At 36.3% G+C, this 16,829-nt stretch overlaps 1 protein-coding gene across 1 annotated transcript in view; it reads right to left on the bottom strand.

Moving 5' to 3' along the window:
- Nucleotides 1-16,829, bottom strand: part of LOC311590917 (uncharacterized protein) — a gene marked incomplete at its 5' end in the record, with an annotated part of 71,249 nt that overhangs the window by 26,451 nt on the left and 27,969 nt on the right. Inside the window, 4 exons of the mRNA XM_084770210.1 lie at nt 4,414-4,448; nt 11,495-11,713; nt 14,053-14,214; nt 15,151-15,433. Coding sequence (XP_084626336.1) covers nt 4,414-4,448; nt 11,495-11,713; nt 14,053-14,214; nt 15,151-15,433 — 699 coding nt within the window. The remainder of the gene's footprint in view (nt 1-4,413; nt 4,449-11,494; nt 11,714-14,052; nt 14,215-15,150; nt 15,434-16,829) is intronic.

Raw genomic sequence — 16,829 nt, 5'->3', positions numbered from 1 at the left:
CTTGAACAAATTCTGAGAGGAGATATAAAAATGAGCCAAAAACAAAAGGTGAGGCCTTAAGAGATTTGGGATAGTTTTGGCTGTTCATCATTCAACTTCAAGATGCTCCTAGAGAGAACCACTTGTGGGAAGCCTTTGGGGCTCCAGGCTCCGTGTTCTGGGTTCTGATGGCTCCAGGATCCAGCAGAAGAAATCCTGCTGTTTATGTGAGGAGAATTATTCAGCAGAACTGAAATCTTTATGGTTTCGTTATTGTAGTCTTTAATCTTCTTTTTTTATTGTTTACGTTTGTCGGGTTATAAGTGAGGTACTCTCAGTTAATAAGTTTGCAATAAAATATATTTGTGATGAAAGTTGAGTCTACACACTTGCACTTTAGTTTTTTACAGTGTGAAAATTTGGATCTAGTTCCATTTTTATACATGTAGACATCCACTTAGAAGAACACGATGCATTGAAGATGATGTCTTTTTTCCATTGTATGGTTTTGGTTTTATTGTCAAATATGAAATGGTCATAGGTGTGTTCATTTATTTCATAGCCTTTAATTTGGTTCCATTGATCAACTGGTACATGCAGTTTTTATTAGTGTTGCTCCATAGTACAGCCTGAGATCAGGAATGGAGTTAGCTTCAGAAGATCTTTAATGTCTAGGATGGTTTTTTGCCATTTGGGTTTTTTTTTTTCTGTGTTTCCAAATGAATTTGAGAATTGTTCTTTCAAGCTCTAAAAAGAATTGTGTTTGTATTTTGATGGGAATTTCAGTGAAAGTGTATATTGCTTTTGGTTAGATGTCCATTTTTTATTAAGTTAATCCTACCAATCCATTAACATTGGGGATCTTACCATCTTTTGATAACTTCTTCAATTTCTTTCTTCACAGACTTGAAATTTTATTCATACAGGCATTTCACTTGCTTGGCTAGAGTTATTTTATGTATTTTTGTGGCTATTGTGAAAGGTGTTGTTTCCCTAATTTCTTTCTCAGCTTGTTAGCCTTTTACAATAAGTATGGATACTGGGTTTTAAATTGATTTTGTATCTAGCCACTCTGCTGAAGGTGTTTTTCAGCTAAAAGAGTTCCTTGGTAGAATGTTTGGGATCACTTATGTTTACTCTCGCATTATGTACCAATAGTGATACTTGGAATACTCCCTTACTAAATCAGAATACTTTCTTCTTTTGTGGTCTTATTGCTCCAGCTAGGAATTCAAGTACTATTTTCAAGAGATACAGAGAGTAGATAGCCCTTTCTTGTCCCTGATTTCAGTGGAATTGATTTAATTTCTCTCCATTTAGTTTGATGTTGACTATTGGCTTGCTTTATATTGCCTTTGCTATATCTAGGTATTTGCTTGTATTTCTGATCTTTCCAAGATGTGTATGTAAAAAAGAAATATAACGTAAATATTAAAAACTGAAAAACAAATCTTAGTGAAGATTTTTAAATATATTACTACTTTTAAAAAATGATGCGTTTTGAATTGTGTGCATGTGTGTACATGTATGTGTTTAATTGTGTGTCTTAGAATATTTTTGTGTATATCTATGAGTTCATATAACCATGGTGTCCAAAAGAAGGCATCAGTTGCATTTTCTATTTGGAGCTATTGTACAGGTGGTTGGAATAATCATTTTCTCAAGACTGGACTGGATATTGAATCAGGTCCTCTACAACAGAAAGGCAAACTATTAACTAGTAAGTTATCAAACCATCTTTTGTAACTTTTTTATTTGTTAATTAAGACATTACTCTCAATTTTAGGTAATATTCCTTTAACTCACATAATACCATTAGAATATTTTTAAATGCCCCTGTAAGAGGGACATTGTTTCAATTTCATCTGTAAACAACTGTTCACTCTCTGAAATCTCCTTGTATTTTACACTCACTATTGAACTGTCAAAAAGTCATTCATTCATCCAAGTGTTAAAGAATACTTTGAGTTTATTTTGAAGTTTTTTATATTAGAGCAGAAAAGAACATTTCCACACTGTACACATGCCAAAAAGATAAGTCTCATGAGAAGAAAGGTTTAGCACAAGATTATATGGAAAAGGTAGATAACATTAGTAGATATGATACTGACTAGCATCACCATTAGAAAAAAGTGTGAGAGTCATTCTAAAAACAAATAGATACTGTACTTCAACCTTATATTTGGTGGCTGTGTAGACCTATTATTTGTAAGTTACAGTTCATATAATATGATTTTAGGACTAGGATTTCCTCCTGATCTTTTGGATAGAATTTCTTTCAGGTCTTAACAAAATTATGCAGACCTTAGGAACAAAGATGCATCCAAGCATGCCGGCAGTGGAAGCCAAGATGGAGAAGATCTTCACAGCAACCATGACCATGCCCTTGGTGCTATGATATACAGGGATGAAGCTGACCCAGACACTGCAGAACACAAGCATGCTGAATGTCAGATACTTGGCTTCATTGAAGGTGTCAGGCAGGTTTCTCACCAGAAAAGCCACAGTGAAGCTTCCCATGGCCAGGCAGGCCAAATATCACAGGACACAGTAGAATGCAGTAACTGAGCCCTTGTTGCACACAATGATGATATGGCCATGCTCAGAGTGTGCATCAATATCCACAAATGGAGGAGAAGATCCTAGCCAGATTGCACACAGAATTACTTGGAATAGGGAGCAGATGGGAATGATGTAGTTAGGTACCCCTGATATTAGGATATCCTTCATCCTTCTTCTGGTACCTGTGAGTTTGAAAGCCAGAACTACAGTGATTGTTTGGGCCAGAACTGTGGAAATAGCCACAGTGAATACAATTCCAAATGTGATCTGCTGCAGGATGCAGGTGGCTGTGTTTGGACGCCCAAGGAAGAGCAAGGAGCAGAGGAAACAGGACATGAGTGATGTAAGTAAGAGGTAGCTGAGGGTTTTGTTATTGGCCTTTACAATAGGAGTGTCATGGTGCTTCATGAAGACCCTAAGAACCACAGCTGTGAATGCAGTGAAGCACAAGGCTGTTAAGGCAAGAGCCATACCTAATGGATCTTCATAGCTCAGAAAGACCACAGCTTTGTCTATACAGTGGTTCTGCTCTGGGTTGGCATACTGGTCCTCTGGACACATCACACATTGATCCACATCTGATGGAGAAAGGGGGGTTTTTATTAGTGCAGCTTCAGCAGTTTATTGATCGGACATTAGAGAAGGATGGCGGTATGCACCTTTTCATACTGATTATGGAATTTCATGTCATTTTGCACAGGAATGATTTTATTTGGTCATACTCACTCTCTTTAAAGAAAAAGCAATCATTTTCACATTTATTCAATTTTGTTTATAATGTTGTCTGTAAGTACAGTTTTTTTTTTACATCATTCTTCATGTTTTACTGAAATTACTTAGACTCCTGAGTTCAGGAGAGGTAAATTCATTAATGATGTTGCATCTGAGTGTATTTGAAAATCACTAATTTTTTTCATTGATTGTCTCCTGAGGTTGTTGTCTGTTTTATCACTGTTGCCTCTGTGACAGAGGGAGACTCTGTCTTCTATTAGGACAAGACCTGTTGTAAATATTTGAGTTTCAATTCACTAGCCCAAACACATTCACATAAATGGAATGAGCAGGCTATGTGTGTGGTTTGTGTGTGTGTGTGTGTGTGTGTGTGTGTGTGTGTGTGTGTGTGTGTGTGTGTGTGAATGTAGAAGTAACAAGAAATCTCGTGAATTTGAATTTTCTTGTACTTATAAAGAGGATGTAGTATGTGAGAGTGAGATTTGAATGACATATGAATATAATGTTAATGACTGAAAACTGCAAAAGTATTAAATAACACTTTTCTTATTTGTATGTGTATCTATCCATAGAGACCAGGACTCCTGATAACTGTTAATGGGAAGCAGCAACATTAACAGTGAAAGTAGAAAACTCTGAACTTCCTGAGCACTAAAACGTTCGTTTTGATTCCATTTTGTTTGGAATCATTCAGCCCATTCCTCCTCCCTTCTTTTAAACTCTATTAGACCCAGACTCTGTGAGTGGACTCAAGGACATATGCAAAAACAACATGAGCAAGATAACAAAAGGATTCCAATAGTGGTAACCAAGATTGTTTACATTATATTTATTGTACCCCATTCATAAATTGCAAGATTCAGATGGCAACTGTAATATATGTGTGGGAAATTCCACCCAATCATTGGATAATTGCAGAGAGTGATGATGTGCTTCTAGCTATTTCTTTATTTTTATCTAGAAGAATGCATTTATAGATAGATATAATTAGTGAATGTTTTTATATACCTTGGCTAGTTGGCTCAACTGTAAAGGGAATACAAATATTTCTCAGAAAAGCAGAGTTCCAATTCCAGTACTTATGTCCGGTGTTTCAAAACTGCATGTAACTCTATCTACATGTGTTTTGTAGCCTCTCACCTGCATCTGCACTTGTGACATGCATCCACCATCCCCTAAAACATAAACCTAATTAAAGTGATGAAAATAATTTTCTGTAAATTTTGTGATATTTGTTAATAAATATGTAAAAAGCCTCTATTATTACTTGCTTTTACATTTAAAATAATTTTATTTTATGTAGTTTATTATAGACAATGTTGTATGTTGGAGTGAAGAGCCATCTTCTAGGAGTTAGTTACCTACTCCTTCTACATGGATCCTGGCCATGAATTCAGTTTGTCAGCCTTAGTGTCAAAAGGTTTATATTCTGGGTCATCTCAATTGCCACTAGTGCCTTTGGTACACACCTTTAGTCTCAGAATTCAGGAGGCAGGTGAAGGTGGATCATTGTGCATTCGAAGTGAGCCTGGTCTACAAAGTGAGTCCAAGATGACCTAGGTAATAGAGAAACCCAGTCTCAAAACAACAACTACAACTACAACAACTACAACAACAACAAAACACACACAAAAAGCAAAAGAAAAAGAACTTTCCTTTAATTATATAGGATGACAGGCAAAATATTGAAAAATTGTCCATTGGCTATTTGCATTTAGTCAGCTCTAAATAAATAATCATTTGACTAATACATTCTGTGTAGGTGGGAATAACATTTTAAGATTTTGAACTAAATTCTTTCCATATAAATTATTCTAAGCTACAATATTATTGCATTATTAATTGGATACCGTATATAAAATATCGATTACCTTTTGTATCCTCTGTATTTCATTCTTCTTTAGTGTTTATCTTCATCTTTGAGCATTCTAACTCATATGTCTTGTTTTCAAGTCTTTACATCCTGTCTTCAACTTGAAATATTCTCTTGGTAAGAATACTGATGTTTTTATTTGATTTATTTTGTAGTTTCCTTACATATTTTAGTTTGATTATTTAACATTTTTTTGCATCTTCCTTGCATTCTTGTTTCAACTCTTCACTCAGTGCCTTATAGTATCCAAGTTTTCAAGATCTCATTGTATGTTCACAGAGGTGATTTGTCTTCTTGATTAGTTGGAAACTCTCTTAAAATTATTATTTTTTTTCCATTACATAATTTAAAATTTATCTCACTGTTATCTTAGAAGGAGTCAATATAGCATGTTATCTTGCCCAAATCTAATTAAAAATAAACTGATGCCCAAGGAATTAATGATTCAAATACATATATCTCACCAGTGGTACTGATGTAGTTAAAAAAAATATATATCAATGTAAGATAAAGGTCAGTTGTGAGCCCTCACGAAATTAGGAGTTGTCTTTAATGCCCGGTTACAAAACATTAAATATTGTTTTTTCAAATTTGACATTATTTATTCAAATTACATCCTGAATGTTACTACTCACTTGTATCTTCATCTTCTCATGCTCTTTAACCCACCATTTTAGTCTCCCCTAGACCTCTGACAATAGGGGACTTTCTATCCCACTATATGGCCACAGCATACCAGGTTTCATCCTGATACCTTCCTCTCCCTTTCTGTGTGTCCAAGGGCCTCCTATGAAGGAGAAGTGATCAGACATATGGAAATATAGTTCATATCAGAGGCAGAGTCCGCTGTACACACAACTGTGGAGAATGAGCTGTCCAATCTCTCATTCTTCAATACCATTCTCTGCACTCCACCAGGTGTCCAGTGGCAAGTGCCAGCATTTGTGCTAATCCATCGCTGAGGAAAGCCTCTCATAGGGCATCAATTTTGAGTTGATATCTTATTAGTGAATGTATACCATCCATGAATTTCTAGGTCTCTGTTACCTCACATTGGATGAACATTTTTAGTTCCATACATTTGCCTGAAATTTTGAAGATGTCCTTGTTTTTAAAAGCTGAGTAGGATTCCAGGGTGTAAATGTACCCTAGTTTCTTTATACATTCTTTGGGTGAGAGGCTTCTAGATTGTTTCCAGATTCTGGTTGTTTTGCAAATAGTGGAGCAAATGTATTTGTTGTATGGTTGAGCATCTCTTTTGTATATTCCCAGGAGTGGTATATCAGGGTCCTTAATTATCAGTATTCTCAATTTTCTAAGAAAGCACCAGATTGATTTCTTTAGTGGATGTACAAGTTTACACTTCCCTCACTAATGGAAGAGTGTTCCCTTTTCCCCAAATTCTTGACAGCATTTACTGTCACTTGAGTCTGTTTTTTTTATTTTAGCCATGGTGATGGGTGTAAGATGGAGTGACAGATGTGGTTTCATAAATTCTCCCTAATGATGTAGAACGTTGAACAGTTTTCAGTGTGTCTCACTGTTTCATGTGGAAACACAAAAAACCAGAGTACCTAAAAGAATCCTGTACAATGAAAGATCCTCCAGAGGAATCTTCATATCTGATCTCAAGCTGTACTATACAGTAACAGGAATTAAACAGCATAGTCATGGCATAGCAATAGGGTAGTTGATCTATGGAATCAAATCAAAGACTCCAAAAAATCTCCACACACATATGGAAACTTGATTTTTTAAAAAGAAGCCAAATTTATTCAACAGAAAAAAGATAGCATCTTCAACAAGTGGTGCTGGTCTAACTGGATGTAGAAAAATACAGTAGACCCATATTTTTACCATGCACAAAAATCAAGTCCCAGTGCATTAAAGACCTCAACATAAAACAGAGTCACTAAATCTGTTAGAAGAAAAGGCAGGAAAGAGCCTGGAACTCATTTGCACAGGAGACACTTCCTGACAGAACTCCAACAGCTCAGGCCTTAAGGTCGACGACTAATAAATTGGACCTCATGAGGCTGAGAAGCATCTTTAAGGCAACAGACACTGTCATCAGAACAAAGTGACAGCATACAGACTGGGAAAATCTTCACCCATCCCACATCCAACAAAGGTCCAATATCCAAAATACATAAAGAGCTCAAGAAAATAAACACCATCAAACCAAATAACCCAATTAGGAAATGGGGCTTAGAATTAAACAGTATTCTCAGCAGAGGAATATTGAATGTTTGAAAAACACTTAAAGAAATGCTCAACATCCATAGTCATAAGGAAAATTCAAATCAAAATTACCCTTAGATTCCATTTTACACCCATCTGAATGGCCAAGTTAAAAATTAAAGTGACATCACAAGCTGGTGAGGATGTTTAGAAAGGGGGACACTCCTTCATTGCTGGTGAGAGTGCAAACTTGTACAACCACTTTGGAAATCAATCTGGTGTTTTTTCAGAAGACTTAGAATAGGCCTACCTCAAGATCCAGCTATTCCACTCTTTGGAAAACACACAGAACGTGCTCCTCCATAAAACAAGGTCATACTCTCAGCCATATTCATAGCAGCCTTATTCGTAATAGCCAGCATGTTGAAACAACCTAAATGTCCCTCAGTCAAAGAATGGATAAAGAAACTGTGATACATTTACACTATAAAATAGTACTCAGCTCTTAAAAGAAAAGAAATCCTGGAATTTGTGGACAAATGGATGGAACTAGAAATGATCATATTGAGTGAGTTAATGCAGACTCAGAAAGACTCACATGGTATATACTCACATATAACTGGACACTATCCCTACTGGGATGTCCCCTGAATATTTTCACTTACCAAGAGATTTGCATAGATGCGGGAGCCCCTATTAGGACTCTAGGTCAGTGAAGTACATGAGAATAGAGAAATAGAATTTTTCAGAGGGTCCTAGAAACCTACAAAAAGAACATCATGATGGGCAGATCTGGACCTAGGAGGTCTTTTCAAGCTACTGCACCAACCAAAGACAAATACAGTAAATATTGAACCCTTACTCTGATCTAGCCAAGGGACAGGACGTTATCCACAGTCATATGAAGTGCAGGGACTGACTCTGACATGAACTCTGGTGCCCCATATTTGCCAAATACCCCTTGATGGGAAGGCCCGGTAGCACTCAGAGAAAGAATAGGAAGGCTACGAAGATGAGACCTGATAGGCTGTGACCATATGTTAGTGGCAGATTTCCTTTTTTGTAGCAGAGATATGGCATGGGTGTAGGGTGAAAGAGGGCAGAAAGGTGGAGCAGGATGGAACAAGAAAGAGGGTAAACATTTAGATGTAATCTGAATAAATTAATAATAATAAAAAAGAAAAATATTTTCATGACCGGTGGACGTTAGGTTCTTTTATTTTGATGTCGTTTGTGGTAGTGTGTTTATCTGATTTTGTTTTGCTAAAGTGAAGTAATCTAATTCCAGTGTTTTTTTGGTTTAGTTAGGCTCTTTGGTTTGGAGTTTTCCTCTTATCATCTTCTATAGGGCTGGATTTTTAAACATTTTTAAAATTAATTTATTCTTGTTACATCTCAATGGTTATCCCATCCCTTGTATCCTCCCATTCTTCCCTCCCTCCCATTTCCCCCTTATTCCCCACCCCTATGATTGTTCCTGAGGGGGATTTCATCCCCCTGTATATGCTCATAGGGTATCAAGTCTCTTTTGGTAACCTGTTGTCCATCCTCTGAGTGCCACCAGGTCTCCCCTTCCAGGGCTGAATTTTTTGATAGGTACTGTTTTAATTTAGTTTTTCATGGAATATCTAATTTTCTTCATCTATGGTTAGTGAACTTTTTATTGGGTATAGTAATATAGATTGTCATCTCAAGACTATTAAGATTGTAATACCTCTGCCCAGGCCCCTCTGGCTTTCATGGCTTCTGCTGAAAACTCAAATGTGATTCTGGTATGTTTGGAATTGTAAGTTACTTGGCCATTTTCTCTTGATGCTTTTAATGCTTTTTCTTTGTTCTGTGCATTTTGTGTTTTGGTTATTATGTGGCAACATGATTTTTTTTTATAGTCTACTCTACATGGTGGACTGTAGGTGTCGTATATGCCTATAAGCATCTCTTTCTTCAAATTGCAGAAGTTTTCTTCTATTATTTTGTTGCAAATATTATCCTGGGTTTGGATCCTGGCATCTTCTCTTTCCTCAAATCCTATTATTCTTAGGTCTCATCTTTTAGTGCTCTCCTTGATTCCTTGGATGTTTTATGTCAGGAATTTGTAAACATTTTCTTTGATGGTCTCATCAAATTATTCCATTGTATCTTCTACACCTGAGATTCTTACTTCCCTTTCCTGTATTTTGATGGGGCTGCTTCTCTCTACAGGTTCTGTTTTCATTTCTAAAATTTCTTTTTAGGTCCTATAACCCACAATTCAGTTTGAGATTGTGTGGCAATGCACAGGGCTGGGTTGAGTGTGTGTGTGGCTTTGGAGACCAGGCCAGTGCATTCCTGTGCCTGGGATATTTCTGTGGATTAGCAAGGGGATCTGAGGTCAGATTTTCCTGTGCTCCAAAGCCTGGAATTTCAGTTGAGCCTGAAGAACCAGACTCTAGTGCCCTGCAGCTCACTGTTTACTCCCTGACACGGAGTCTGAGATGTAAAGTGTAGATCCTGCTCTTATACAGACATCCAGTCTCTGGGGCCTGGGTACATGCCCACAGAGAAACACAAATGTCTTTGTGGACCCATTTATGTGGCTTGAGGTCAGACCCACCCATCTTTCAGACGGTGTGGACTGCTCTAACCCAGGGTGTTCCAGTTCTTGCTATTAATTTTTCAACCCAGTCCCTTGGTTCAGTCTCTCTGATAAGACAGAGTACATTATCTTTGCTCCCATCTTGGATCCTCTTATAATTATTATTAATTGGTTGTTTAATATGTCATTGAACATTCTTTCATTTAAGTCTAAAATATTGGAGTTATGTTCGATCTTTCCATATCTTCATATTGATGCTTATTTTTTTTTGTATTGTGATATGTACATGGGGGATCAGAGCATTGTTTATATTGTTTGACTTCTGTATACTCATCCCGTGTTTGCTTATGTAATATTCTACTTAGATGTGGTTATAACAAATACGAGTTATCATTTCTTACTACAGAATTGATATGTATTTCAGTAGCTACACCTGAAATTCACATGTTTTCCCCTTAGATACTCTTTTCTCACCACACTGAAGAGAATAATTTACTTTAAATTTTATATTTTCTGAGGAATATGACATATCACTTGAAATAAAAATTAAAGACACTCCTGAATTTAAATCTTTAAAATTCGATGAAGTTTGAATTGGGTAATTTGAAGTAAATACCTTAACACCACCCACATCAGAATTCATACGAATAATATACACAGCATATAGCATGTGAAATTTCTTTTGTTAAAGCCACATTTGTATTACTATCAATCCACCTCATTTATAGAATTAAAAATGCAATCCCATTATTGGTTATACCAATAACCTTACCATAATTCAGGGCATTAAACAAGATTATATCCTTGAAAAATTTCTTCTCTAGTGTATCACTCAGGGCTTGGGAGATGGCATATTGTCATTAATAATTATTGATCATGAAGCAGACCGAACTGAGACTATAAAAACGTATTTTTTTGTCAAAAATCTGTCTTAAGTTTCCAGGAATCTGAACCACTTCTTGGCATCTATATGCATTACATGTGCTAGTATTTCATAGACATACGTACAGATAAAACATTTATAAAAAAGTGAAAGAAAAATTAATTTGATAAAAACTAAGTTTACAAATCTTAGAAAATCTAACATGGTTCATGAAAGTTTTATATATATACATATATAAACATTTAAACTTTAGAAGCTCAATGTAAAAATAATTAAGCAGTATTACATAGTAAAATGAATGATTTATATATTTTTCCTTACTCCATGCTGAAACAACCTCAATATATTTGACATTTGTGCCGGAGGCCCAACAGAAATGGAAAAATCACTGTTTTGTAATAAAACTGGAACCAAGAAATTATTGCTCATTTTAGAGCAAGTAATATTGAACAGTAGTAATAGACAATGTTATAGTCCTATTAAAAACCAGAAAGACCTCTGATATGATAAATGTAACTGTATGGAAATAGAATGTTCAAAGGAGGAATAAATATATCACATCAAAAAGCGAAAATAAGAAACATAGTATAATAGGAAAACTTTTGATTCCATACATGACTATCTATTTTATATCACTAATTTAGAATGTGCACACATGTGAGTGTTTACTGGTGAGTCAGGTAAATCAGTACAATAAATCAAGACCTACCTTTGTAATTCCTGTGGCCCATTCCATCATCTCTGCAGATAAATAGAGCTGTTGACCGTGTGGAAAATATGGGCTGAAACTTCCAATCTTCACCTTAATTTCAAGACCTTGTTGCCAATTGGATAAGTAGAAAATGTCATATTCCTCCTGCAGTTGGTTCATATTTACTCTGTCACCAACTGGATTTGTGAAGTGGATATTCCTCAGAATGTCATAAAACTGAAATAGAAATAGCATACTGTAGTGCATAATCCCTTTCTTGAATCCAGACAGTGAAATCTGACTTTATCCCAAAGGCAAATTTAATGAACCTACCCAGGAGCAAAAATTCAATTAAAGCAACTGGATAAACAAAATTAACATCTCTGTGATGATCTGGATACCTAAGACATGGTGGGCTTCTACGAGGATATGGGGGAGAGTCTAGGTGAGACTCCAAGTAACAAGGGTCATGGAGACTACACAGGACACTTTGGGAAGGGAGAGGAACACCAAGCAACCCAACAAAACTTCAGCCCAAAATTTACCCTGCCTATGGGAAATGCAAGGATATATATAGCGTTAAGATTGAGGAGATGTCCAAACAATGCCTGCATCAACAGGAGACCTACCCCATGGAAGAATGGTGGACGCTGACACTATTAACGACATTCTGCTATGCTTGAACATGGGAGCCTAGCAAAGCTGTTCTCTGAGAACCTACACCCAGAAGTAGATGGAAGCAGATGCTGAGATTCACAGCCAAATACACAGTAAAATGTATGAAGTCTAGATAAAAAGTTGGGAGGAAAGGAAAAAGAATCTGGGAGTAACAGATCTCCACAAGTAGGCCAGAATTTCTAGCTAACCATGGCCCAGAGCAGCTTGTGTAGTTTGAAACACACACTAAGAATCATGCATAGACTGGACCTAGGACCCCTAAACATATAAACACCTCAGGTTTCATGTGTGCCCTATAATGAGGATCAATCAGGATGTCTCAGATTAAGACACATTTGCAATCTGTATGATCACTACAACCTGGTAGAGATTCTTCCCCTGGCCACAGGGAAGAGGAAATGCTCAGCCTTGACTCACTTGATGAGATTCGGTGAGTTGTTAAGAGGGATCCTCTTTTCTGAGGAGTAGGGTAGTGGGGATGGATGTAAAGTGCAACCAGGAGAATCTGAGAGAAGAGCCGACCATCAGATTATAAGAGAATAGATAAATTAACTAAAATTAAAAATTACCATAATGTCCCTGGGATTTTATAGATTTCAAGATTATACTGTCAAAACCAGAAACATATTTCCAGAACCAAATGAGATATGCAGTATGAACACACAGACACACACACTGACACACACATAGACACTAACAGACACACATACACATGTTACTACACATAGAAAGGTTCCTTAATCATACAGAAGATACACACAATACAGGAACACAATTATTTACACACAAATACACACACATGTCGCCAAACTTATATGCATACAAGCACTCCCAGGTAGAGAAACATACAGATGTAGAAGAATAAAAAGCATATTCACACACATAGCCTGACAAGTACTCAGGAGAAAAACAGATAAAAAAACCACGTAGAATGACAAAGACAGATAAATTGGTGGTCACATCCAACATATACAGATAGGCAGGAATAAAGCCAGGCATACATAAAGTCACACACACACACACACACACACACACACACACACACACACACACAGCAATGCAGATATACCTATATGCAAGCACATTGACCGAAACATAAAAAAATACAGACTTATTCACCTCACAACAAGTTCAATGACAAATATACTCAAAAAGATATAAACAGGCACAAACACACATACAGAAAAACATTGCTACATACAAAAATGTATGTTCACATCCACAGATAAATGGGAAGATCGCAGATAGAATAGAAACATCTATACACAGCAACAGCAACAAATATATGCAATGAGATGCACAACAACAGGAAAAACATACAGAGATACAAAGTGATAAGTATAATTTCTCACATATGAGCAAACATTTATATATGTAATTGAATTCCAGCACTATTTCCTATGTAGTTACTTTCACCAACTGAAGTAAGGATCCTCATACTTACAGTGGGTGCTGAATCAGTTTAAAAACCTTGGGAAAACCGTCCATACAAGTATTACAACTTATATGACAATTAATGAACAAGGGCTTATCCTTATATTATGGAGAGGATTAATTTGCAAACACTGATTATGCTTCCAGTTTTGAACCGGTGTGTGCATATTAAGGTTCTGTGTATCAAAGTCAATAACCACCATAAACAAAATTCCCTACCACACTAGAACCTTTATATATTGCATTTTTACTTGTATTTCTTTTCTTTTTCCCTTAAATAATTCATTCAGATTACATCCCAATTGTTATCCCCTCACTTGGATCTTCCCATTAACCCCTCTCTCTCACTTTCACCCTATCAAGCTTTATCTTTCATTTTTACTACACTGAGATGGCACCTGTGAGAGCCTTATAAAAGTATGTCTTTGATGACACCAAATATTATACAACAGAAGAAACAGTACCTTAAAGCACTGATGATTGTAGTTGTTCCATGTGCTTATTTCTTGTTGAAGTATGTAGTGAAATAACCACTCATGATTGGCATTGGCATAGGCATACACAGCATTGTATATGTCATAACTGCTACCACTAAAGGCCATGTCAAAAGAATTTTCCATTAGCCACTGTAATGTGGCATTGGATGAGCAGTTCTTCATTGTGTTACAGTTAGATGCCAAGTAATCACAGCTAAAGTTCATCCACTCCAGGCTTGCCAGATATTTGTCAGAGTATTTGATAGGATTCAATGTCTGGACAAAATTCTTGAAACCTGAAATGTCTGGATGATGGTGTGTAAAAGTAAGAGTCCCATGAAATGAGTCCAGTGTGTAGTCCCTCTTACTTATAGCATCATCCCACTGAGAGGTTGTGATCCATATTCTCTTTATACCTAGAGATTCCCACCTTCTTACACTCAAAGCTAGTGTACACTCTATGTCACCATAAACGATGACAACATTTGTGGAAGATGTCATGATTTGGTTGTAATACACTTCTGCTCTTGACATGTATAGCTCCATGTTGACTGGGATCATGTTCACAAAGGCAAAGCAGACTGTGTTTATTTCCATCTCTCTCCTCAAATATGAGAGAAATTGTATGCCCTGATCATTGTCTGAGATGACTAGCTTAACCCAGTTCCATCTGAAATAAATTATGAAGGAGACCATGGCCAGGGCCAGAGATATGTCCTTAGGGCCCATCTGATATAGAAAAGGATATTGTTCATGATTACTTAGGACGGGATGGAAAGGTCCAAATGTAAGCAGAACGACCTAGGACACAGGTAGCAGCATGAGGCAGCATGAATATGTAAGAACCTGTAAACACATTTCTCTTCAGAGAGTTCTAGAGAAACCAATTAGCTCTTATGTCTTCCCTCATCTGTATTTCAAAGAAGGACATGTGTGTGGAAGACCTATCATGTCTGTAAATAGTAAGGCCCTTGAACATAGATTGATATGATCATGAGGTCATTCTCCTCCTTAAACTCTTCTTAGAATCTCAGAACCATACCAAAAGAGACATAATATCAAAAGTCCCACTCCATAAACTCTCACCTTGTAACTTAAGAACAGGTTCATGAATGTCTGTATTGTTGCTGTTGTTTCCCAGCTTGTTCCTGTAAGTAACACTCTACACGTTGGATTTCTTGTACAGTCATAATTAGGTAGAACATTGTTTATGGCCATATGCATATGACTGGTCAATTGTGACAGTGTCTTACAACCAAATCCAATGTAGTCAAGCACAGAGATATTTGGTAAAATAACAGGGTTCCTGCTGACTTCATCCATGGAAAAAGCCAATGCAAAAGCAAATCGCTGGCTTTTTGGTGTTGTGCTGCAAAAGGATACAGTGTTTATTATGGGCAGAGTTATACAGCTAATCATTTGGGGTTTTTTTTTTTTTGGCATTTCTCTGTATTTATTAAACAGTACAGAAAGCGTCACATGGAGAAAGAATAAGGGATACTTTACAAAAATACTTAAGAGTTTTACAAGGAATTAATCACTAACTCCAAGTGACCCCAACGGCCTCAGATAATAAACATTATTACAAGTATCTTCAGCTAATCATTTGTAATGAATACAAGAAATATCCTTTATTGAACAGTATTTCCTCCCACCTCCAAAGACTGAAAGAGCTGTCCTGTGTTGTGGGATTATAATGACATGAGAAGCTGGAAATTACAAAAGCTTTAAACACTCCTGAGAGTGTGTCTCCCACATGTACTATGTGATATTGACATCTTCCACAGAGACTGTTTTTATGTCTTGTTTTGGATGCTGTCTCAGAAGGTAAGGACACGAGCATAGGTTTGACCAAAGAGAATTTCTAAAGAAATCTTTAATTTGAAATTTTTGAGCAATATAAAAATATATGTGATTGTGAGATGCCTTAGGTTTTAATCATGAAATTAATGAAATTAGCTAAGGCAGTTAAAGAAAGTATTAGGAGTGCACAGTTGCCATTATAATGGGCTAGATTTGGCTACTGTACTTAAATTTATTTATAATTAGAAGCAATATATTTAACAAATCACCTCATATCCATCTCTATCTCCTGCGTTTTTGCTTCCAGTTTGACTACTAGAGAAATAAAAACCTTTTGTAAATTTTGTTGTTATCCAAATTCTTATATCTAAAAAATAATTGATAAAAATATGTATGCACATGTTTGTGTGGACAATAATTTTTTAGGCCACAATATGATAATAAAATCCACGGCTTTTAAAATTCTGACTCAAATGTACAGACACACACCTGCTTCTTTTCCTGAGATCAGAGATTAAGGTCACAAACCACCACCCAATTTTGATTCATCTATTTTTGTTTACACACACATGTGATGTACTCACACTGTGCATATCCTGGTAACATATTTTTTCTTAGAGAAGACATCCTTAGCTAGATGTGGTGGTACATGCCTTGAAATGCCAGCACTCAGGAAGGCAGATGCAGTCAGATTACTGTTAGATTGGAGACATCATTTTCTATCAAATGAGTCCATAATAACCAAGACATTACAAAAAAATGTCTCAAAAAACATTATTTTGCCTAACTTTCTGGTAACACTAACATAACTGTAGCTCTCTACTGAGAACAAGAAACATTCAGAACTTCCAGTAGCTTTGTAAATGCCATAATTTATGTTTATAAAATAGAATACAAAGATGTGTGAGAATGTTAGTTTTTAAATAAAAAAAATCAACGCATCAATTGGCATAAAACCATAG

This window comes from Acomys minous, assembly GCF_964271855.1.
Source record: "Acomys minous genome assembly, chromosome: 20".
NCBI classification, from domain to species: domain Eukaryota; kingdom Metazoa; phylum Chordata; class Mammalia; order Rodentia; family Muridae; genus Acomys; species Acomys minous.
Note: the sequence above shows the minus strand (reverse complement) of the source record. Positions and strands in the feature narration are given on the sequence as shown.